Source organism: Pseudophryne corroboree, chromosome 2, assembly GCF_028390025.1.
Source record: "Pseudophryne corroboree isolate aPseCor3 chromosome 2, aPseCor3.hap2, whole genome shotgun sequence".
Classification (NCBI taxonomy): Eukaryota; Metazoa; Chordata; class Amphibia; order Anura; family Myobatrachidae; genus Pseudophryne; species Pseudophryne corroboree.
Genome location: NC_086445.1, coordinates 588,793,946 through 588,817,890, shown reverse-complemented (window position 1 = coordinate 588,817,890; position 23,945 = coordinate 588,793,946). Strand labels below are relative to the sequence as shown.

The following is a 23,945-nucleotide window of genomic DNA, read 5'->3' as shown; positions in this document are numbered from 1 at the left end:
TGTCTGAGTAACACGAAACCTCTATAAATGTGACTGAGTACCCCTGTTTCATCACCATCAGCTGTCTGGTCTCTCCCCTGAAACACGTCTCTCTGGGATCTACGGTGCGCTGCTGCTGATGAGAAATGGCTCCTACAAAGAAAAAGGAGACATTACCTCCGAAAGTCTCCAACCCTTCACGTAAATCCCTTCAAATATCCCCTCTACAAAGCGTATCATCTCCCTCTGCCACAATGGACCCCTTGGGCCCCAACGTTCTGTCCACGGCCTTCTCAGTATCGGGAGTGGACTGCGAGTCGGATGCCCCCCTAACCGTAAGATCTCTATGCCAGATCCTGTCCGCCTTCAAATCTGAACTCTCTAAAGATCTGACCTCTGCTATCCGCGAGGTCAAAACCGAGCTGGTTGTTTTGGGAGACAGGACGGATCATTTAGAACGCAAGATGGAGGAATTGGTCACCTCTCACAATGACCTACTTTCATCCCATGATCGTCAACAGCAAGATCTGGACCAATTCAAATCCAAATTGGCGGATATGGAGGACAGATCAAGGCGGAACATAAAAATCCGAGGCATCCCAGACTCAGTTCCTAATTCGGATCTGGAAGCCTACGCCACTGCCCTATTTAAGAAACTCCTCCCAAAAGCGGACGACTCGGAACTCCTGATTGATCGTATCCACCGACTCCCTAGACCTCGATCCGTCTCGTCCGACCTCCCTAAAGACACCCTCCTACGAGTCCATTTCTTCCCAGTTAAGGAGCGCATTATGAGGGCCGCTAGAGAATCCAAAAACACAGACACCCTAGGGGGACTCCAAATATTCCAAGACTTCTCAGCCGCTACCATAGCAAAGAGACGTGCTTTTACCCCCATCACCCTCGCTTTGAGATCCCACGACATCCGCTACCGATGGGGATTCCCGGTTAAACTGATAATCTCGTATGAAGACTCGACCTACATAATCTCCTCTCTGGATGCAGGTGTGAAGTTGTTGCTGGACTGGGACATTTCCATCGCGAAACCGTCTACTTCTGCACGTGCCACCACCGTCAGCCATGATTGGTCGAATTCCTGAGTATGTGGATAGCTGAGTTGGATCTTCCCAAAATACACCCACCAACACCTCTGGTCCTCGGAGGCTGCAGATCTTTCTCCCCCCTGAATGGGGGAACTGAAAATATCCTTTTTATGTCTCTTCCTACAATTGACATGAGATGTCTTATTATAAGTTTGTCTTATAGATCTACAAGTTACGGGATTACTCCCTCACATGTTGTTTAAATGTTGATTTATCATGGGCGACATAACGCCCGGTTACAGACACCTACTATTTACCTGTTCATGTTCTAGGGTGCACCTATTCCCTAATTCCAGTTGCCCACATAAGATGTTAGCGCCCTAGGGTAATTCTTTTAGAAGTGGTTATTGAGTGGCGGCGCAGGTTTACCCAGCCCGCCTCCACCTTTTTCCGTACTACTGCAAACCCCCGAATGTTTCCCCCTTCCCCTGCAGTAGTCATGCAGGTCCAATATACCGGACCTTTTCTTTTTGTTGTTTACCTCCTCCTCACTCATTTTAAACCTGACCCTTATCTTCCCCACATCCCCTCCCTCTTCGCGAGTTCCAGACACGGCCCATGCTCCTGCCTTCCACTGCCTATCAGTACTCGGTACAGATACGCCTCAACAGATCATCAGAGACCTCCCTTTATCATACCTAACCTAGATCACCAATGCTGAACCTCATTTCTCTTAATGTCAAAGGACTGAACTCTCCCAATAAGCGTAGGCTAGCCCTCTCCTTCTTCCACCAGCAAAAAGCAGATGTAGTAGCACTACAAGAAACCCACTTCTCTTCTAACAACCCCCCCCTCTTTAAGAACAGCCATTTCCCAGTGGGTTTCTTTGCCAATGGCCCTTCCAAAAGAAATGGTGTGGCCATCCTTTTCAACAAAAATGTCTCCTTTTCCCTACATTCTCAAATTTCAGACAAAAATGGCCGGTACATTATCCTCACAGGCCTCCTTGATGACAAGCCGGTTACTCTGGTATCCTTATACGCACCTAACTCTAACCAGGTCCCCTTTCTGAGAAAATTATTCCTCACTATACGGAATGCACAAAAGGGCTCTTTGGTAGTTTTGGGTGACTATAATCTTGTCTTAGACCCTAAAATGGACAAGTCCCGTCACTTCCCCCACTCTGCCCCATCCACCACCTCTGGCCCATCCCTTGCCTTCCGCAACTTGCTTGCAGAATTCGACCTATACGATGTCTGGAGGACACAAAACCCCTCAGGACGAGATTACACATTCCATTCCCTTGTCCATAATTCTTACTCCAGAATTGACATGATCCTCTGCGATAAATGGTCTCTCCAGAGAACTAAAAATATAGATATCCTGCCAATCACATGGTCGGACCACGCCCCAGTTCTCTGGAAGTGGAACCTTCAAGGTACCTATAACCCTTTCCGGCAATGGCGCCTATATCCCTATCTTCTGAATAACCCTTTGTCAAAAAAAATAATCTCTGACTCCATTGACTCCTACTTAGCCACAAATTCCCCCCAAGATACCTCCCCTATCACCCATTGGTGTGCTTTTAAAGCCGTTACCCGAGGTGCCGCCATTCAAGCCGGCGCCACTCTCAAAAAACAAGCCCAACAAAAGCAAAAGACACTGGAGAACGACCTGCTGGACCTCGAGACCAAGAATAGGGCCCTCCCCTCCAAAACACTTAAAATCGAGATCTCCAAAGTCCGAGCCCAGCTACAAAAGTTGCTCCTCGCTCGCACCCAAGCGGCTTTGAATAGAATGCGCCACAAATTTTATCTACTAGGCAACAAAGCAGGCAAAATGCTAGCACGCAAACTCCGTGTCCAACAAGCTAGGAATAAAATTAAATGTATTTATTCTCCCACCAAACAAAAAATCTTGAACCCCAAAGATATTACGAACCAATTCGCAAACTATTACGCCAAATTATATAACCTAGCAACTGACCCTTCCACCCCCCAACCCACCCCTCCGTCTATTTCTTCCTTTCTAGATGGTCTTTCCCTCCCAACCCTCACACAGGACCAGCTGGCCTCTCTGAATTCCGCATGGTCCAAAGACGAAATTTCAGCAGCAATTAAGTCCACACCCAAGAATAAAGCACCCGGCCCAGACGGCTTTGTTTCTGACTTCTATTCCACTTTCCGTGTCGCCCTCTCTCCCCTCCTGACTACGCTATATAACACATTCTCAGAACACGGCTCCCTCCCCCCAGAACTCTTAGAAGCGCGTATTGTTACAATTCCTAAACCCGGAAAAGACCCCGCCTTTGTACATAACTACCGACCAATAGCGCTCCTAAACTGCGATATCAAATTATATGCTAAAATGATTGCCACACGCATCAACAAGTTCCTCCCCTCCCTGATACACCAGGATCAGACTGGATTCGTCCCTGGGAGACAACCGTCTGACAACACACGCCGGGTCTTCAACTTGATAGACTCCCTAGCTGGAGGTCAGGGCCTTCTTTTGCTATCGCTAGACGCAGAGAAGGCTTTTGACAGATTAAACTGGATGTACATGCGCCAAACCCTCCTTAAATTCGGATTCAAAGACCGTATCCTATCCTCTATCCTAGCTCTATACAGCTCTCCTACGGCCCGGGTATACAACGGGGGCTTCTTATCCGACCCTTTCCCCATCACGAATGGCACCAGGCAAGGCTGCCCCTTATCCCCTCTAATCTTTGTCCTATCAATCGAACCCCTGGCAACTAAAATAAGAGACAATCCCCACATACCTCCGATTCGATTTGGCACATCCCTACACAAATTGAGCCTCTTCGCAGATGATGTCCTCCTCTTTATTTCTAACCCTACTACAACTCTCCCAGTCCTACATTCTGTTCTAGATGCCTACAGCCTCGCATCTTACTATAAATTAAATACAACTAAAACAGACGCCCTTCCCCTCAACCTATCTCATTCCATCCCAACACTCCAAGCCTCCTTTCCATACAACTGGCGAACTAGCACGATAAAATATCTGGGTATCAATATCCCTATCTCCACTGCAGACGCCTTCTCTGTCAACTTAACCCCCTTGATTGAGTCATTAGAAGCACTTACGAAAGCATGGTCTTCCTACGAGGTCTCTTGGCTGGGACGGATGGCGGCATTTAAAATGTCCTTATTGCCTAAACTCATGTACCTCTTCCGCACAATACCATATCCTTTCCCAAAGAAAGCCATTCAAACCTGCTCTTCTATTATGTCTAAATATATCTGGTCCTCAAAACCACCCTTAATGGCTCTTTCAAGAATGACCCTGCCAAGAGCGCTAGGAGGTCTCAACATACCTAATATTCCACTTTACCAAGAAGCTTCCCTCTTAGCCCCCATTAAACATTATTTCACAACCCGTTTGCACACTGGTTGGAGGGAGCTGGAACAAATAAGGTCAAATCCAATTCCACTAGCTGACCTTTTCCGCATCCCAAAGTCGCTCCGGCCTACCCAACCGTCCCTCCTCCCCTCCACGCAAGCCGCCTTGCAAGCCTGGGACTCCCTATCAGCCTCTCTAGCATCCACCATCTCCCTTTTCCCCCAGATATCCATCACTACACTAGCACAAATGATTCCGCACCTCAATCTATCCAAATGGAAACGCGCAGGAATATCACTCCTAGGCGACTTACTCGATGGACTCTACTTAAAATCCTTCTCAACTCTCCAGTCACAATACTCACTCCCAGCTTCAGAACTCTTCCATTATATGCAAGTAGCACATTGGTGGAAGACGATTCCTCCTACCTACCCAACGCCCCACACAAGCTCACATACCCTATTTTCTCGCCTTTCCCTACCAGAATCCAAAGGCGACATCACATACTGGTATAAACTTCGGCTAACTCCTACCTCCCCCCCCCAAATCAAATGCCCAAAAGAAATGGGAACAGGACTTGGGCAAAACCTTATCCCCCAATGACTGGCGCCAAGTTTTCTTAATCTCGTACTCTATGTCCCAGTGCTTAAACCACACTGAAATGCATATAAAACTGGTGAACAGAATTTACCAAACCCCAGAGCGAATCCACAAATTCTGGCCCTCTCACAGCAATAAGTGCTGGAGACTCTGCGGCTCAGTGGGTCACATCTTCCACATATTCTGGTCGTGCCCAAAGATCACTAAATATTGGCTGGATGTTTTTGAGCTAATAAATAAAGTCCTGTCCATCCACCTGGCACCAGACCCAACTCTAGCATTACTGCAAGTTGTCCCCTCATCAATAACCCCAGATGCCAGATATGTCCTGGGCCACATTCTGATAGCTGCGCGAGCAAACCTAGCCCAAATGTGGAAACAATCCACTCCCCCTACCCTGGTAAGAGCTATTCATAAGATAAATCACCATTTCCTTATGGAAACGGAATCCGCCTCCTCCTCTCTTAACTACTCCTCCCTCAAAGCGAGATGGTCAATGTGGCAAAGCTTTGTCTCTTCGACGGAAGGGTCCCAATATTTTCATAACCCCACCACTCCCTCACCCAGTCCGACCTTGCAAACAAATATAGCCTGACCTAAACCACACCCCCCCTCCTATTATACCTCCCAATACCTAGGCAATCACCCCTCCGTTCCCTCGACAAAGGGGGCCCCCCAACTAGATCTCTCTCCCGCTATCATCCCCAAACGAGTACCAATAAATACTGCCCAATAAGGTTAGGTCATTTCTATCACACCGCAATGTATAGATTCTCTACGTGCCTCTCCTTTCTCTGATGTATTATTCTCACTAGGCCCCGATGTACTACTCCCCTGACTCTAGTCTGGACTCCTACCCCTCCCCCCCCCCCTCCTCCCCCATCTATATACCTTTTGTTCATATCCCTGCAATGCATTGTATTGTTGTATCACCCCCCCATGTTTTTTTTTTTTCTTTTCCCTTTCTTTATTCTGTACCCCATAAAAATTGCTTATCTCTTTCAATAAAAACTATTGATTTAAAAAAAAAAAACTTCCATATGTCGTTTTGAATCCGCATCGCCTGTCCACTGTCGCGTCCATAAAGCTCTTCTGGCCGAAATGGACATAGCACTTACCCGTGATGCCAGTGTGCAGATATCCCTCTGTGCATCACGCATATAAAGAAATGCATCCTTTATTTGTTCTAACGACAGTAAAATATTGTCCCTGTCCAGGGTATCAATATTTTCAATCAGGGACTCTGACCAAACTACCCCAGCACTGCACATCCAGGCAGTCGCTATAGCTGGTCGTAGTATAACACCTGCATGTGTGTATATACTTTTTTGGATATTTTCCATCCTCCTATCTGATGGATCTTTAAGTGCGGCCGTCTCAGGAGAGGGTAACGCCACTTGTTTAGATAAGCGTGTTAGCGCCTTGTCCACCCTAGGAGGTGTTTCCCAGCGCTCCCTAACCTCTGGCGGGAAAGGGTATAATGCCAATAATTTCTTTGAAAATTATCAGCTTTTTATCAGGGGCAACCCACGCTTCATTACACACGTCATTTAATTCTTCTGATTCAGGAAAAACTATAGGTAGTTTTTTCACACCCCACATAATACCCTGTTTAGTGGTACCTGTAGTATCAGCTAAATGTAACGCCTCCTTCATTGCCAAAATCATATAACGTGTGGCCCTACTGGAAAATACGGTTGATTCGTCACCGTCACCACTGGAGTCAGTGCCTGTGTCTGGGTCTGTGTCGACCGACTGAGGCAAAGGGCGTTTCACAGCCCCTGACGGTGTTTGAGTCGCCTGGACAGGCACTAATTGATTGTCCGGCCGTCTCATGTCGTCAAACGACTGCTTTAGCGTGTTGACACTATCCCGTAGTTCCATAAATAAAGGCATCCATTCTGGTGTCGACTCCCTAGGGGGTGACATCCTCATATTTGGCAATTGCTCCGCCTCCACACCAATATCGTCCTCATACATGTCGACACACACGTACCGACACACAGCAGACACACAGGGAATGCTCCTAACGAAGACAGGACCCACTAGCCCTTTGGGGAGACAGAGGGAGAGTTTGCCAGCACACACCAAAAGCGCTATATATAACAGGGATAGCCTTATAAGTGCTCCCTTATAGCTGCTTTATATATATCAAAATATCGCCATAAATTTGCCCCCCCTCTCTGTTTTACCCTGTTTCTGTAGTGCAGTGCAGGGGAGAGACCTGGGAGCCGTCCTGACCAGCGGAGCTGTGGGAGGAAATGGCGCCGTGTGCTGAGGAGATAGGCCCCGCCCCTTTTCCGGCGGGCTCGTCTCCCGCTATTTAGTGAATCCAGGCAGGGGTTAAATATCTCCATATAGCCTCTGGGGGCTATATGTGAGGTATTTTTAGCCTTTATATAGGTTACATTTGCCTCCCAGGGCGCCCCCCCCCAGCGCCCTGCACCCTCAGTGACTGCGTGTGAAGTGTGCTGAGAGGAAAATGGCGCACAGCTGCAGTGCTGTGCGCTACCTTTAGAAGACTGCAGGAGTCTTCAGCCGCCGATTCTGGACCTCTTCTGACTTCAGCATCTGCAAGGGGGCCGGCGGCGCGGCTCCGGTGACCATCCAGGCTGTACCTGTGATCGTCCCTCTGGAGCTGATGTCCAGTAGCCAAGAAGCCAATCCATCCTGCACGCAGGTGAGTTCACTTCTTCTCCCCTCAGTCCCTCGTTGCAGTGATCCTGTTGCCAGCAGGACTCACTGTAAAATAAAAAACCTAAGCTAAACTTTTTCTAAGCAGCTCTTTAGGAGAGCCACCTAGATTGCACCCTTCTCGGCCGGGCACAAAAATCTAACTGGAGTCTGGAGGAGGGTCATAGGGGGAGGAGCCAGTGCACACCACCTGATCTGGAAAAGCTTTACTTTTTGTGCCCTGTCTCCTGCGGAGCCGCTATTCCCCATGGTCCTTTCAGGAACCCCAGCATCCACTAGGACGATAGAGAAATGTAAAAGTTTACATTTTATTTTGACAGTTGATTGGGGCAACTGCTCCACTTTATATCTCCAAGGCTTGATACAACTCCCCTTTAGAATCTCAACCCCCACTAAAGGGCCCTACACATTAAGCGATCCGCCGCCGAGCTGCCCGAAGGCGGATACGGCCGACCCAGCGGCAGACACGGGGGGATGGACGAGATCGTCCATATTGGCCTGCATGCACAGCCGATGGGGCACCAGCGATGAACGAGCGCTTCATTTCTTTCGAAAGCTGGGTACACACTGAAGCGACGGGGGATGCTTTTCAGACATTGGAACTAATCCCCATTAGTCTGGATTGCCCAAACACACTGGGGAGACTTTAATGAAGGACAGAAAGATCTTGTTCTGTCCATTATTAACATACTACAGGACGCTAGCGATATATTCAAGGTTTAATGCGTAGCCCATCAAACTTGACAATGTTGCATGCGACCGTAGGATCAAGCATATTGAGAGTATACACTGAGTGATATAGTCGATGGGGTGGATCTGACCAACCTATCGGACAGAATATCGGTCAGAGTGTACCCAGCTTAAGTGATTGGTGCTGATCCTTACATAATGAAAACAAATGCTACATTCTAACTGAAAAGGCTTTGCTCGCAAGAATGGTATATGTAGGAAGGTCAAAATAAAAATGTGTATATATAATAAAAAGCCTGCTGTAGCATAATCTGGTACAAACACAACCTAACGGATGAAATATAGCGAGACCAAGACCAAGGGTGTGGCACAAATATGCCACCACAACCTCGGATTACTGGTAATAGCGCCTTTGCACACCTTAATATAGAGTCAGTCCTCCATACAAGATATTCTGCATAGCAACATTTGAAGATATGCACATACTACAATTCCATTGTAGTTTAATTTTAATATGGAAGTTGAAAGTTATACATTTATAGTTTACCCATACTGTAATAGGAATTAAATGTTTTAATTTAATATTTTTATTACGCTGCACAGAGAGGATGTTTCTAGAAGTTATGATTAAACAGGAAAACAAAACCAGATATATAGTGTATGCCCAGAAAGAAAACGGATTTATGTTACTGATCAGATTGAAGCTTTAGACTCGTCACTTAAAATCTTAATTTAAAATCAAATGTTAATCTCCGGAAAAGAACGCCACAAACCTAAACAATAATAATAAAAAACCCGAACCCAAACAAAAATATACACATGCAAGATTTTAACATGAAATATCTAGAATACACACACTGTACATACAACTTGGGTAACCACATCCATGAGGTTATCTGTAGCACTTACTTAATTGTATTCGCATTCATTCCATGAAGCCTTGCCTTCAGTTCATCAGCACCCATGCCTTCATTCCCTTTGCAGCTTTTAATTAAATTTAAAATCTAATGGAAAGAAGAGCAAACATTTTGTGCCAAATTCCATGAGCATTTCTGAATTATTTACAGGCCAGTTCTTGCATTAAACTCTTGCAGTGTTTCTGCTAAAATGGGAGAAGTTATACAGTCCTCTGCACACATCTGGGCCTCAACCCTGTACCACACAGCCAGATTAAAAACATGTGCAGAGTAATGCGGGCCATATCTCTAAATGGCAATTCCCCGTTACAGATCCACGATCTGGTCTGCAGACTCCAGTGATCAGCTGATTCCTATATATTTTCGGCAAATCAAGGATTTCCAACTTGTTGGAGTTTGCCAATCCCAACGCAGGCATCAGGAAAACAGGCAATTGCCTTACTATTCCACTGATTTATGGGCCCCATTAGTGATGCTACCTGTCTAAAAATGTAACATTCTATATGCAAGTGGCAGCAAAATGGGATAGGTAACCAAAACATTCCAGTTACCTGACTCTGATGTGGCGTCAGCCCATTAGTTTGTATGTCATTTCCTCCTGTGAAGCTTCCTCCTGTATTTCCCAATCGTCCAGGTGTACTGAGCACCATAGAAGATCCACCACCAACACTTACAGGCTACAAAAGGCAAAACAAACCATATCAAAAACATGCTCTTAACTAGTCTATAATAGTATAAGGCAATTTCTATTGCAAAGGGATAAAATGGCTGTATTTTACAAGGTACTATATAAAACCTCCTGGGAGAGGGTGGCTTGACACCTGAAACCACCCTTGCATTCCCATCTATATCCACCAACCTACAGGTAAGTCAGTATTTTTGTAATGAAGCCCCACAGGCCTAAATAGAAATAGTAAAGCAAGGTAAGTAGTTCGCTGAAAAAAAAATAAAAATAAGAATTTACTTACCGATAATTCTATTTCTCATAGTCCGTAGTGGATGCTGGGACTCCGTAAGGACCATGGGGAACAGCGGCTCCGCAGGAGACTGGGCACAAAAGTAAAAGCTTGAACTAGCTGGTGTGCACTGGCTCCTCCCCCTATGACCCTCCTCCAAGCCTCAGTTAGGATACTGTGCCCGGACGAGCGTACATAATAAGGAAGGATATTGAATCCCGGGTAAGACTCATACCAGCCACACCAATCACACCGTACAACCTGTGATCTGAACCCAGTTAACAGTATGATAAACGAAGGAGCCTCTGAAAAGATGGCTCACAACAATAATAACCCGAATTTTGTAACAATAACTATATACAAGTATTGCAGACAATCCGCACTTGGGATGGGCGCCCAGCATCCACTACGGACTATGAGAAATAGAATTATCGGTAAGTAAATTCTTATTTTCTCTAACGTCCTAAGTGGATGCTGGGACTCCGTAAGGACCATGGGGATTATACCAAAGCTCCCAAACGGGCGGGAGAGTGCAGATGACTCTGCAGCACCGAATGAGAGAACTCCAGGTCCTCCTCAGCCAGGGTATCAAATTTGTAGAATTTAGCAAACGTGTTTGCCCCTGACCAAGTAGCTGCTCGGCAAAGTTGTAAAGCAGAGACCCCTCGGGCAGCCGCCCAAGATGAGCCCACCTTCCTTGTGGAATGGGCTTTTACAGATTTTGGCTGTGGCAGGCCTGCCACAGAATGTGCAAGCTGAATTGTACTACAAATCCAACGAGCAATCGTCTGCTTAGAAGCAGGAGCACCCAGCTTGTTGGGTGCATACAGGATAAACAGCGAGTCAGATTTCCTGACTCCAGCTGTCCTGGAAATATATATTTTCAGGGCCCTGACTACGTCCAGTAACTTGGAGTCCTCCAAGTCCCTAGTAGCCGCAGGCACCACAATAGGCTGGTTCACGTGAAACGCTGAAACCACCTTTGGGAGAAATTGAGGACGAGTCCTCAATTCTGCCCTATCCGTGTGAAAAATCAGGTAAGGGCTTTTATAAGATAAAGCCGCCAATTCTGAGACACGCCTGGCTGAAGCCAGGGCTAACAGCGTTACCACCTTCCATGTGAGATATTTTAAGTCCACAGTGGTGAGTGGTTCAAACCAATGTGATTTTAGGAACCCCAAAACCACATTGAGATCCCAAGGTGCCACCGGGGGCACAAAAGGAGGCTGTATATGCAGTACCCCTTTGACAAACGTCTGGACTTCAGGCACTGAAGCCAGTTCTTTTTGGAAGAAAATCGACAGGGCCGAAATTTGAACCTTAATGGACCCTAATTTTAGGCCCATAGACAGTCCTGTTTGCAGGAAATGTAGGAAGCGACCCAGTTGAAATTCCTCTGTAGGGGCCTCTTTGGCCTCACACCACGCAACATATTTTCGCCAAATGCGGTGATAATGTTTCGCAGTTACATCCTTCCTGGCCTTTATCAGGGTAGGGATGACTTCTTCTGGAATGCCTTTTTCCTTCAGGATCCGGCGTTCAACCGCCATGCCGTCAAACGCAGCCGCGGTAAGTCTTGGAACAGACAAGGTCCCTGCTGGAGCAGGTCCTTTCTTAGAGGTAGAGGCCACGGGTCCTCCGTGAGCATCTCTTGAAGTTCCGGGTACCAAGTCCTTCTTGGCCAATCCGGAACCACGAGTATAGTTCTTACTCCTCTCCTTTTTATGATTCTCAGTACTTTTGGTATGAGAGGCAGAGGAGGGAACACATACACTGACTGGTACACCCATGGTGTTACCAGAGCGTCCACCGCTATTGCCTGAGGGTCCCTTGACCTGGCGCAATATCTGTCTAGTTTTTTGTTGAGACGGGACGCCATCATGTCCACCTTTGGTTTTTCCCAACGGTTTACCATCTCTTGGAAGACTTCTGGATGAAGTCCCCACTCCCCCGGGTGAAGGTCGTGTCTGCTGAGGAAGTCCGCTTCCCAGTTGTCCACTCCCGGAATGAACACTGCTGACAGTGCTATCACATGATTCTCCGCCCAGCGAAGAATCCTTGCAGCTTCTGCCATCGCCCTCCTGCTTCTCATGCCACCCTGTCTGTTTACGTGGGCGACTGACGTGATGTTGTCCGATTGGATCAATACCGCCTGACCCTGAAGCAGGGGTTTTGCTTGACTTAGGGCATTGTAAATGGCCCTTAGTTCCAGAATGTTTATATGAAGAGATGTTTCCATGCTTGACCACAAGCCCTGGAAATTTTGTCCCTGTGTGACTGCTCCCCAGCCTCTCAGGCTGGCATCTGTGGTCACCAGGATCCAATCCTGAATGCCGAATCTGCGGCCCTCTAGTAGATGAGCACTCTGCAGCCACCACAGAAGAGACACCCTTGTCCTTGGCGACAGGGTTATCCGCTGATGCATCTGAAGATGCGATCCGGACCATTTGTCCAGAAGATCCCACTGAAACGTTCTTGCATGGAATCTTCCGAATGGAATCGCTTCGTAAGAAGCCACCATTTTTCCCAGGACCCTCGTGCACTGATGCACTGACACCTGGCCTGGTTTTAGGAGATTCCTGACTAGCTCGGATAACTCCCTGGCCTTCTCCTCTGGGAGAAACACCTTTTTCTGGACTGTGTCCAGAATCATTCCTAGGAACAGGAGACGTGTCGTTGGAATCAGCTGCGATTTTGGAATATTTAGAATCCACCCGTGCTGACGTAACACTAACTGAGATAGTGCTACTCCGACTTCTAACTGTTCCCTGGACCTTGCCCTTATCAGGAGATCGTCCAAGTAAGGGATAATTAAAACGCCTTTTCTTCGAAGAAGAATCATCATTTCGGCCATTACCTTGGTAAAGACCCGAGGTGCCGTGGACAATCCAAACGGCAGCGTCTGAAACTGATAATGACAGTTTTGTACTACAAACCTGAGGTACCCTTGGTGAGAAGGGTAGATTGGGACGTGGAGATAAGCATCTTTGATGTCCAGAGACACCATATAGTCCCCTTCTTCCAGGTTTGCTATCACTGCTCTGAGTGACTCCATCTTGAATTTGAACCTCTTTATGTAAGTGTTCAAGGATTTTAGATTTAAAATTGGTCTCACCGAGCCGTCCGGCTTCGGTACCACAAACAGCGTGGAATAATACCCCTTTCCCTGTTGTAGGAGAGGTACCTTGATTATCACCTGCTGGGAATACAGCTTGTGAATGGCTTCCAAAACTGCCTCCCTGTCGGAGGGAGACTTTGGTAGAGCAGACTTCAGGAACCGGCGAGGGGGAGACGTCTCGAATTCCAGTTTGTACCCCTGTGATACTACCTGCAGAATCCAGGGGTCCACTTGCGAGTGAGCCCACTGCGCGTTGAAATTTTTGAGACGGGCCCCCACCGTGTCCGAGTCCGCTTGTAAAGCCCCAGCGTCATGCTGAAGACTTGGCAGAAGCAGAGGAGGGCTTCTGCTCCTGGGAAGAGGCTGCCTGGTGCAGTCTTTTTCCTCTTCCTCTGCCCCGGGGCAGAAATGAGTGGCCTTTTGCCCGCCTGTACTTATGGGAACGAAAGGACTGAGTTTGAAAAGACGGTGTCTTTTTCTGCTGAGAGGTGACCTGGGGTAAAAAGGTGGACTTTCCGGCCGTTGCCGTGGCCACCAGGTCCGATAGACCGGCCCCAAATAACTCCTCCCCTTTAAACGGCAATACTTCCATATGTCGTTTGGAATCCGCATCCCCTGACCACTGTCGCGTCCATAACGCTCTTCTGGCAGAAATGGACATAGCACTCACTCTTGATGCCAGGGTGCAAATATCCCTCTGTGCATCACGCATATATAGTAATGCATCCTTCAAATGCTCTATAGTTAGTAATATACTGTCCCTATCCAGGGTATCAATATTTTCAGTCAGGGAATCCGACCACGCCACTCCAGCACTGCACATCCAGGCTGATGCGATTGCTGGTCGCAGTATAACACCAGTATGTGTGTATATACCCTTCAGGATATTTTCCAGCCTTCTATCCGCTGGTTCTTTGAGGGCGGCCGTATCAGGAGACGGTAATGCTACTTGTTTAGATAAACGTGTGAGCGCTTTATCTACTCTAGGGGGTGTTTCCCAACGCGCCCTAACCTCTGGCGGGAAAGGGTATAGTGCCAATAATTTATTAGAAATTAGCACTTTATCGGGGGAAACCCACGCTTTATCACACACCTCATTTAATTCATCTGACTCAGGAAAAGCTACTGGTAGTTTTTTCACTCCCCACATAATACCCTTCTTTGTGGTACTTGTAGTGTCAGAAATGTTCAATGCCTCCTTCATTGCCGTGATCATGTAACGTGTGGCCCTACTGGACATTACGTTTGTCTCCTCACCGTCGACACTGGACTCAGTATCCATGTCTGGGTCTGTGTCGACCCACTGAGGTAACGGGCGTTTTATCGCCCCTGACTGTGTCTGAGACGCCTGGACAGGCACTAATTGATTTGTCGGCTGTCTCATGTCGTCAACAGTTTTTTGTAAAGTGCTGACATTGTCACGTAGTTCTTTAAATACAACCATCCAGTCAGGTGTCGACTCCCTAGGGGGTGACATCACTAATACAGGCAATTGCTCTGCTTCCACATCATTTTCCTCCTCATACATGTCGACACAATCGTACCGACACCCAGCACACACACAGGGAATGCTCTGATAGAGGACAGGACCCCACTAGCCCTTTGGGGAGACAGAGGGAGAGTTTGCCAGCACACACCAGAGCGCTATATTATATATATATATATATATATATATATATATATATATATATATATATGGATAACCTTATATAAGTGTTACTCCCTTTTATAGCTGGTGTTTATAATTTAGCTGCCAATAGTGCCCCCCCTCTCTCGTTTTTACCCCGATTCTGTAGGGACTGCAGGGGAGAGTCAGGGAGCCGTCCTTCCAGCGGAACTGTGAGGGAAAATGGCGCTTGTGTGCTGAGGAGATAGGCTCCGCCCCTTCACGACGGCCTTATCTCCCGCTTTTTTCTGGAAAACTGGCAGGGGTTAAATACATCCATATAGCCCAGGAGCTATATGTGATGTATTTCTTTTGCCATCCTAAGGTATTTCTGTTTTTATTGCGTCTCAGGGCGCTCCCCCCCAGCGCCCTGCACCCTCAGTGACCGGAGTGTGAAGTGTGCTGAGAGCAATGGCGCACAGCTGCAGTGCTGTGCGCTACCTTAGTTGAAGACAGGAACGTCTTCTGCCGCCGATTTCACCGGACCTCTTCGTTCTTCTGGCTCTGTAAGGGGGCCGGCGGCGCGGCTCCGGGACCCATCCAGGCTGAACCTGTGATCGTCCCTCTGGAGCTAATGTCCAGTAGCCTAAGAAACCCAATCCACTCTGCACGCAGGTGAGTTCGTTTCTTCTCCCCTTAGTCCCACGATGCAGTGAGCCTGTTGCCAGCAGGACTCACTGAAAATAAAAAACCTAAAATAAACTTTTACTCTAAGCAGCTCAGGAGAGCCACCTAGCATGCACCCTTCTCGTTCGGGCACAAAAATCTAACTGAGGCTTGGAGGAGGGTCATAGGGGGAGGAGCCAGTGCACACCAGCTAGTTCAAGCTTTTACTTTTGTGCCCAGTCTCCTGCGGAGCCGCTGTTCCCCATGGTCCTTACGGAGTCCCAGCATCCACTTAGGACGTTAGAGAAAAAAAGTTCTAAACAAGGAGAACTAGGAGGAGGTATAAAACGGACCCTACAGAGATATATGCTCAAACACTGCCATGTGCAGTGCCTTCTGTCCAAACCAAAACTTGCATGTCAGAACGATTGAGAAACGGAAACTGTAGGACGTAAGCACTTGTCCCAATCTTCCAGTGGCAGAACAGTTCTACTAGACATGTTCAGCTGGGTATGCACTAGATGACGTGTGTACCCAGCGATATCATCAGCACTGGAAAGTCAGCAACATAGTGCACACACACTAGTCGGTACCGGACACTTTATAGTCTGGTGTGTACCCGGAGCTTTAGATATTAATACATCATCATTAAATGAAAACACAAGTTACAGTCTCAGGAGACTGGTGCTTCTCTAGTTGCGAGCATTCTTAATGGATGTGCCGGAAACAGCCTGCTTTTGGACCAGGTTCTGTATCAGAAAAATTAAGCAGGAAGTACTCCTGGAGGACACACAGTAATTTACACAACAAGTGAGCTCAGCAATGGCTTAGGGTTTTAGCCAAGTAGTGTCTTAGTTTGGCAGAACTACCAACAGGCAATCACAACAGAGGGGCCACAGTATCAAGACACACAAAAGGCACTGGTCACTACCATCCCTGCACACAGGTTTAGATACGTATTCTCATGAGTTATCATAAATTGAATACCACTAAGAAAGAGGCATTGCCTATGAATGTTTCTTCTACACAATTATCTAGTTTTAAGGGCACGTGTAATTATGCATGGCAATCTAATAGTTTCTTACTTAGAAGTACATATCCTTCAGAGGCCGGGTGATGTTGTGACCTGAAAGGTTTCCCCTTTCAGGACAATGTTCTTTATTAACGTCAGATTGGATGTTACAAATAGGTTTCTTGCCAAGCCGTATTGCTGCTAAGAAAATGGTTTTGCTACCTAAATGAATGTATTTATCCTGCACCATCCCCCAACATCTTCCCCTCTTTATTTTATTAATTTTTACAGGGAGGAGGGTTAAAAAACCTAGGGTTCTATTCCTGCAGCACTGAAAAGCCCATTGGCAGTGATAACAGGGCTTTTCAATGTTTCCTCTCATTCACAGAAGGGGTGCACCTGACCAGTGTAGATATCGCTTACCCATACAGTAGCATGAGAAGAGCGATTCATAGAAGCACAGAATGCTCAGCATTCCGATTTGTTTCTCCAAAAGAATTTGCCATCACAGGATGGTGTAATGAGCGTCCTGAGGGGAGTAAATCAGTAAAGACTGCCATCTACCCACCTCCTTTGTCACCAGCCAATCAAAGATACCCTGGCAGAAAGTGATACAAATAAAGGGGGCTACTCAAAAAATAAGATTTTACTCACCGGTAAATCTATTTCTCGTAGTCCGTAGTGGATCCTGGGAACTCCGTAAGGACCATGGGGAATAGCGGCTCCGCAGGAGACTGGGCACAACTAAAAGAAAGCTTTTAGACTACCTGGTGTGCACTGGCTCCTCCCACTATGACCCTCCTCCAAGCCTCAGTTAGGATACTGTGCCCGGAAGAGCTGACACAATAAGGAAGGATTTTGAATCCCGGGTAAGACTCATACCAGCCACACCAATCACACCGTATAACTTGTGATACTATACCCAGTTAACAGTATGAAATATAACTGAGCCTCTCAACAGATGGCTCAACAATAACCCTTAGTTAGGCAATAACTACATACAAGTATTGCAGACAATCCGCACTTGGGATGGGCGCCCAGCATCCACTACGGACTACGAGAAATAGATTTACCGGTGAGTAAAATCTTATTTTCTCTGACGTCCTAGTGGATGCTGGGAACTCCGTAAGGACCATGGGGATTATACCAAAGCTCCCAAACGGGCGGGAGAGTGCAGATGACTCTGCAGCACCGAATGAGAGAACTCAAGGTCCTCCTCAGCCAGGGTATCAAATTTGTAGAATTTTGCAAACGTGTTTGCCCCTGACCAAGTTGCAGCTCGGCAAAGTTGTAAAGCCGAGACCCCTCGGGCAGCCGCCCAAGATGAGCCCACTTTCCTCGTGGAATGGGCTTTTACAGATTTTGGATGCGGCAATCCAGCCGCAGAATGCTACAGCTGAAATGTGCTACAAATTCAGCGAGCAATAGTCTGCTTAGAAGCAGGAGCACCTATTTTGTTGGGTGCCTACAGGATAAAAAGCGAGTCAATTTTCCTGACTCCAACCGTCCTGGAAATATAAATTAAGGCCCTGACTACGTCCAGTAACTTGGAATCTTCCAAGTCCCTAGTAGCCGCAGGGACTACAATAGGTTGGTTCAAGTGAAAAGCTGATACCACCTTAGGGAGAAACTGGGGACGAGTCCTCAATTCTGCCCTATCCATATGGAAAATCAGATAAGGGCTTTTACATGACAAAGCCGCCAATTCTGACACACGCCTGGCCGAAGCCAAGGCCAATAACATGACCACTTTCCACGTGAGATATTTCAAATCCACAGTTTTAAGTGGCTCAAACCAATGTGATTTTAGGAAACTCAACACCACGTTGAGATCCCAAGGTGCCACAGGAGGCACAAAAGGGGGCTGAATATGTAGCACTCCCTTAACAAATGTCTGAACTCCAGGCAGTGAAGCCAGTTCTTTCTGGAAGAAAATCGACAGAGCCGAAATCTGGACCTTAATGGAACCCAAGTTTAGGCCCATAGTCACTCCTGACTGTAGGAAGTGCAGAAAACGACCCAGCTGAAATTCCTCTGTTGGGGCCTTCCTGGCCTCACACCACGCAACATATTTTCGCCAAATACGGTGATAATGGTTTGCGGTTACTTCTTTCCTGGCTTTTATCAGCGTAGGAATGACTTCCTCCGGAATGCCCTTTTCCTTTAGGATCCGGAATTCAACCGCCATGCCGTCAAACGCAGCCGCGGTAAGTCTTGGAACAGACAGGGCCCCTGCTGTAGCAGATCTTGTCTGAGCGGTAGAGGCCATGGGTCCTCTGATATCATTTCTTGAAGTTCTGGGTACCAAGCTCTTCTTGGCCCATCCGGAACCACGAGTATCGTTCTTACTCCTCGTCTTCTTATTATTCTCAGTACCTTTGGTATGAGAGGCAGAGGAGGGAATACATAAACCGACTGGTACACCCACGGTGTCACTAGAGCGTCCACAGCTATCGCCTGAGGGTCCCTTGACCTGGCGCAATATCTAGTTTTTTGTTTAGGCGGGACGCCATCATGTCCACCTGTGGTCTTTCCCAACAGTTTACCAACAGTTGGAAGACTTCTGGATGAAGTCCCCACTCTCCCGGGTGTAGGTCGTGTCTGCTGAGGAAGTCTGCTTCCCAGTTGACCACTCCCGGAATGAACACTGCTGACAGTGCTAAGACGTGATTTTCCGCCCATCGGAGAATCCTTGTGGCTTCTGCCATCGCCATCCTGCTTCTTGTGCCGCCCTGTCTGTTTACATGGGCGACTGCCGTGATGTTGTCTGATTGGATCAGTACCGGCTGGTTTTGAAGCAGAGGCCTTGCCAGACTTAGGGCATTGTAAATGGGCCTCATTTCCAGAATATTTATGTGTAGAGACGACTCCTGACTTGACCAAAGTCCTTGGAAATTTCTTCCCTGTGTGACTGCCCCCCAGCCTCGAAGGCTGGCATCCGTGGTTACCAGGACCCAGTCCTGTATGCCGACTCTGCGGCCCTCTTGAAGATGAGCACTCTGCAGCCACCACAGTAGAGATAACCCTGTCTCCAAGGACCAGGGTATCAGCCAATGCATCTGAAGATGCGATCCCGACCACTTGTCCAAGAGGTCCCCCTGAAAGGTTCTTGCATGGAACCTGCTGAATGGAATTCTGCTTCGTAAGAAGCTATCATTTTTCCCAGGACTCGTGTGCAGTGATGCACCGATACCGGTTTTGGTTTCAGGAGGTCTCTGACTAGAGATGACAGCTCCTTGGCTTTCTCCTGCGGGAGAAATACTTTTTTCTGTTCTGTGTCCAGAACCATCCCCAGGAACAGTAGGAGTGTGGTAGGAACCAGCTGTGACTTTGGAATGTATAGAATCCATCCGTGCTGTTGTAGCACTTCCCGAGATAGTGCTACTCCGACCAACAACTGCTCCTTGGACCTCGCCTTTATAAGGAGATCGTCCAAGTACGGGATAATTAAAACTCCCTTTTTTCGAAGGCGTATCATCATTTCTGCCATTACCTTGGTAAAGACCCTCGGTGCCGTGGACAGTCCAAACGGCAGTGTTTGGAATTGGTAATGGCAATCCTGTACCACAAATCTGAGGTACTCCTGGTGAGGATGGTAAATGGGGACATGTAGGTAAGCATCCTTGATGTCCAGGGATACCATGTAATCCCCCTCCTCCAGGCTTGCAATAACCGCCCTGAGCGATTCCATCTTGAACTTGAATTTTTTTATGTATGTGTTCAAGGATTTCAAATTTAACATGGGTCTCACCGAACCGTCCGGTTTCGGTACCACAAACAGTGTGGAATAGTAACCCCGTCCTTGTTGAAGTAGGGGCACCTTGACTATCACCTGCTGGGAATACAGCTTGTGAATTGCCTCTAGCACAGCCTCCCTGCCTGAGGGAGTTGTCGGCAAGGCAGATTTGAGGAAACGGCGGGGGGGAGACGCCTCGAATTCCAGCTTGTACCCCTGAGATACTACTTGAAGGATCCAGGGATCCACCTGTGAGCGAGCCCACTGATAGCTGAAATTTTTGAGGCGGCCCCCCACCGTAACTGGCTACGCCTGTGGAGCCCCCGCGTCATGCGGTGGACTCAGAGGAAGCGGGGGAAGAATTTTGATTCTGGGAACTGGCTGACTGGTGCAGCTTTTTCCCTCATCCCTCGTCTCTGTGCAGAAAGGAAGCGCCTTTGACCCGCTTGCTTTTCTGAAGCCGAAAGGACCGTACCTGATAATACAGTGCTTTCTTAGGCTGTGAGGAAACCCGAGGTAAAAATTTTTCTTCCCAGCTGTTGCTGTGGATACGAGGTCCCAGAGACCATCCCCAAACAATTCCTCACCCTTATAAGGCTCTATGTGCCTTTTAAAGTCAGCATCACCTGTCCAGTGTCGGGTCTCTAATACCCTCCTGACAGAATGGACATTGCATTAATTCTGGATGCCAGCCGGCAAAATATCCCTCTGTGCATCCCTCATATATAAGCCGACGTCTTTAATATGCTCTTATGTTCGCAAAATAGTATCCCTGTTTGACAGGGTCACAGACCACGCTGCAGCAGCACTATCTGCAGGTCTCAGTCTAGTACCCGAGTGTGTAAATACAGACTTCAGGATAGCCTCCTGCTTTTTATCAGCAGGTACCTTCAAAGTGGCCGTATCCTAAGACGGCAGTGCCACCTTTTTTGACAAACGTGTGAGCGCCTTATCCACCCTAGGGGATATCTCCCAGTGTAACTTATCCTCTGGCGGGAAAGGGTATGCCATCAGTAACTTTTTAGAAATTACCAGTTTCTTATCGGGGGAACCCACGCTTTTTCACACTTCATTCACTCATTTGATGGGGGAACAAAACACTGCCTGCTTTTTCTCCCCACACATAAAACCCTTTTTTAGCGGTACTTGGGTTAATGTCAGAAATGTGTAACACTTTTTATTGCCGGGATCATATAACGGATGTTCCTAGTGGATTGTGTATATGTCTCAACCTCGTCGACACTGGAGTCAGACTCCGTGTCGACATCTGTGTCTGCCATCTGAGGGAGCGGGCGTTTTTGAGCCCCTGATGGCCTTTGAGACGCCTGGGCAGGCGCGGCCGAGAAGCCGGCTGTCCCACAGCTGTTACGTCATCCAGCCTTTTATGTAAGGAGTTGACACTGTCGGTTTATACCTTCCACCTATCCATCCACACTGGTGTCGGCCCCACAGGGGGCGACATCACATTTATCGGCATCTGCTCTGCCACCACATAAGCCTCCTCAAACGTGTCGACACAGCCGTACCGACACACCGCACACACACAGGGAATGCTCTGACTGAGGACAGGACCCCACACAGCCCTTTGGGGAGACAGAGAGAGAGTGCATGCCAGCACACACCAGAGCGCTATATAATTTAGGGATTAACACTATATTGAGTGAATTTTTCCCAATAGCTGCTTGTGTATACAATATTGCGCCTAAATTTAGTGCCCCCCCTCTCTTTTTAACCCTTTGAGCCTGCAAACTACAGGGGAGAGCCTGGGGAGCTTTCTTCCAGCTGCACTGTGTAGAGAAAATGGTGCCAGTGTGCTTAGGGAGATAGCTCCGCCCCTTTTTCGCAGACTTTTCTCCCGCTTTTTTATGGATTCTGGCAGGGGTCTTTATCACATATATAGCCTCTGGGGCTATATATTGTGATATATTTGCCCGCCAAGGTGTTTTTATTGCTGCTCAGGGCGCCCCCCCCCCAGCGCCCTGCACCCTCAGTGACCGGAGTGTGAAGTGTGTATGAGGAGCAATGGCGCACAGCTGCAGTGCTGTGCGCTACCTTGGTGAAGACTGATGTCTTCTGCCGCCGATTTTCCGGACCTCTCCTTGCTTCTGGCTCTGTAAGGGGGACGGCGGCGCGGCTCCGGGAACGAACACCAAGGCCAGTTCCATGCGGTCGATCCCTCTGGAGCTAATGGTGTCCAGTAGCCTAAGAAGCCCAAGCTAGCTGCAAGCAGGTAGGTTCGCTTCTTCTCCCCTTAGTCCCTCGATGCAGTGAGCCTGTTGCAAGCAGGTCTCACTGTAAAATAAAAAACCTAAAATAAACTTTCTTTCTAGGAGCTCAGGAGAGCCCCTAGTGTGTATCCAGCTCAGCCGGGCACAGAAATCTAACTGAGGCTTGGAGGAGGGTCATAGTGGGAGGAGCCAGTGCACACCAGGTAGTCTAAAAGCTTTCTTTTAGTCATGCCCAGTCTCCTGCGGAGCCGCTATTCCCCATGGTCCTTACGGAGTTCCCAGCATCCACTAGGACGTCAGAGAAATAAAGATGTGCCCAGAATACAAGTCAGGAGAGACCCCTCAGAGGTCGTTCCTTGTAGTGCAGAGCTGTGAAAACACTAACATTCTCGGTTACAGCAGACAAAGAGCCACTGACGCTTGCCGGATCCCCAGTCTTGAGTGTACTGTGAATGAGGGGGCCCTAATCCCCAACAGAGTGCATGAATAGTGCTCTCATCTCACCAGATTATGCTACTGTTCAGGCAGCCCCAGGATTCCCACACACCCTCTATCCATGAGCCCACCACCACCCACAACCGCAGGTGCTGGTTGCAGATGAATAGCATCTATAGATGTCAGTACCTGTTGTGAGATTGTGCCCAAGGCAGATGACAGAAGGTCCCAACCCGGAGCATATCCTTCCTGCCAGGGTTCAATCACAACAGTGTTACGTCAGTGATAAGACTGCATCTGAGTGTGTAATGGCACCTGTGATTATCAGCACGTCTCTAGCCCGAGGTAAGGTAGAAGACAGTCCCAGCTTGGAGCTTGTCCATCTGTGGCTGATCTGCACCAGTGCTCTCTGGTGGGAGACCTGAGTGATGCTGTAATGAACAGATATCCAAGGATGGCAAGCTGCAGCAGAGGGAAGAGAGCAATGACTTTCTTACCAGTGGCCAGGGTCAGCCAGCTGCAGCCCCCCAGCAGTGACATAGCCAGGGATGTGGCAAGGAGGAGGACACTGATGTGATATTGTAAGTCACATTGATCCGTTACTTCACTGGGGAAGCTGAACATTGCAAGATGGGTAAGTATTTGTGAATCACTAACTTCAAGCTATATCGCATCGATATGATGTGGTCCGTCTTGAAAGTTACTGTGACTGACATCAGAATCTTTATGAATACACACCCTAGGCTATCTAAACAGATTATATCTTTACCTAAATTGGGGGAGGGTTCCCAGATTTAAAAAAGTATATCAAGTAGTGTACCTTTTGAGTCAAGTGAGGGATTGGTTTTGTAGTGGATCATCCTAAATCCTGGGTCAGGTTAGAGCAGAACAGGACCCAT

General features: G+C 47.9%; 1 protein-coding gene across 6 annotated transcripts in view; it reads right to left on the bottom strand.

Annotated features, from left to right (window-relative positions):
* RPA2 (replication protein A2) overlaps positions 1-23,945 on the bottom strand; it is a 158,785-nt gene that overhangs the window by 5,749 nt on the left and 129,091 nt on the right. For all 6 annotated transcript variants that reach the window (XM_063954559.1, XM_063954562.1, XM_063954563.1 and 3 more), the window contains 2 exons: positions 9,841-9,966; positions 9,282-9,376 (listed from right to left, as the gene is read on the bottom strand). In XM_063954559.1, the coding sequence (XP_063810629.1) occupies positions 9,282-9,376; positions 9,841-9,966 (221 nt within the window). The remainder of the gene's footprint in view (positions 1-9,281; positions 9,377-9,840; positions 9,967-23,945) is intronic.